General features: G+C 40.3%; 1 protein-coding gene across 1 annotated transcript in view; it reads right to left on the minus strand.

The window, feature by feature from the left end:
- LOC106879666 (deleted in malignant brain tumors 1 protein) overlaps positions 1-1,689 on the minus strand; it is a 36,089-nt gene that overhangs the window by 6,920 nt on the left and 27,480 nt on the right. Inside the window, exon 17 of the mRNA XM_052978214.1 lies at positions 444-582. Coding sequence (XP_052834174.1) covers positions 444-582 — 139 coding nt within the window. The remainder of the gene's footprint in view (positions 1-443; positions 583-1,689) is intronic.

Here is a 1,689-nt window from a genome sequence, read left to right on the forward strand (position 1 = left end):
ATATATATATATATATAAGAATTTAAGGATTGGAGAAAACGCATGTTATAATTGCATACTTTATTCCTACATATGTTTCAAAGGATTACAACCTGTGTGATCCATAGGGATCTTTGATATTAAAATTGTAACCTTCTCATCAGGGAAAGCATGGGAATCATGGGAATATATAAATGTTAAGACCCCCCCACACACACTTTTGATCATGAACGGCCAAGAGATTGCACTAAGAAAGTTCCCTTGTAAGGCACAAGTCCAGGCAAAGTTGTCACCCATGCTTCCCAGCTTCCCCTCTCTCCATTCTGCCAATGTTATCCAAGAGAAGGGCAAAGACTGATACAGCTTGGCACCAGTGATGTCACCAGTGATGTCACGACTCATTTCTACAGCTGAGTGAACACACACATACACACACACACGCAGGTCAGGAAAATAAAACTTACTGATAACCCATCATTCTGCATACAACGCTGGCGTCAGCATCATCCCATTCGTCATCACAGATGGTACCCCAGGTACCCTCGTGGTACACCTCCACACGACCTCCTTGGATGTAGTCACCATCCACCAAACGGATCAGATCTAGAGAGAAGAAGAACATATGTAGAGAGAGAGAGAGAGAGGGAGGGAGGGATAGAGAGAGGGTGGAGGGAGAGAGAGAGGGAGGGAGGGAGAGATAGATAGATGCATAGATGCATAGATAGATAGATGGATATCTTTCTTTTATTAGCCACACAGAGGGGACAGACAGATAGATAGAGAGAGAGAGAGAGAGAGAGAGAGAGAGAGAGAGAGAGAGAGAGAGAGAGAGAGATAAATAGATAAAAGACAGACAGACAGATTGACAGAAAGAGAGATATGTAAGATAGAGCAAAAGATTGTTAGGTAAGCACATACATAGGTGTATGGATAGATATGTAAGTAGATAAGCAAATAAATATATATGCAGATAAATAGAAAGATAAGTAAATAAATAAATAGAGATAGACAAAGTGAGACTGATAAATATTCAGATAGGAAATTAAAAGACAGACAAATAAATAGATAGGTGAATAATGAAACACATTGAGTATCAGAAAATATGTCCAGCATTAAAAATTCCAGCTCGCAGAGTGTGAAAGGAAAATTTTGACACCAAATAATAAATGATTAACTGAAATTAAAAGTTTTCTACGAGTTTTTTTTTTCTTTCTTTTACAACGGTGCGTCTTCATCTTCCATGTAATGGCTATTCATATGATTATATGCGTGTGTGTGTGTCTTTGTGTCTGTGTTTGTCCCCTGCCCACTGCTTGAGAACCAGCGTTAGTATGTTTATGTCCCTGTGACTTAGCAGTTTGGCTTGTTTCAGTCATTTGACTGCGGCCATGCTGGAGCACTGCCTTTAGTCGAATCAAATCGACCCCAGGACTTATTCTTTATAAGCCCCGTACTTATTCTTTTGCCGAGCTGTAAACACACCAGCATCGGTTGTCAAGTGATGTTGGGGGAAAAATACAGGCACACAAACACACACACACATATATCTATATATCTATATATATATATATATATATATATATATACGACGGGCTTCTTTCAGTTTCTGTCTACCAAATCCCCAAATCCACTCACAAGGCTTTGGTCGGCCCGAGGCTATAGTAGAAGACGCTTGCCCAAGGTGCCACGCAGTGGGACTGAACCCGGAAC

This window comes from Octopus bimaculoides, unplaced genomic scaffold (assembly GCF_001194135.2).
Source record: "Octopus bimaculoides isolate UCB-OBI-ISO-001 unplaced genomic scaffold, ASM119413v2 Scaffold_105217, whole genome shotgun sequence".
NCBI lineage: Eukaryota > Metazoa > Mollusca > Cephalopoda > Octopoda > Octopodidae > Octopus > Octopus bimaculoides.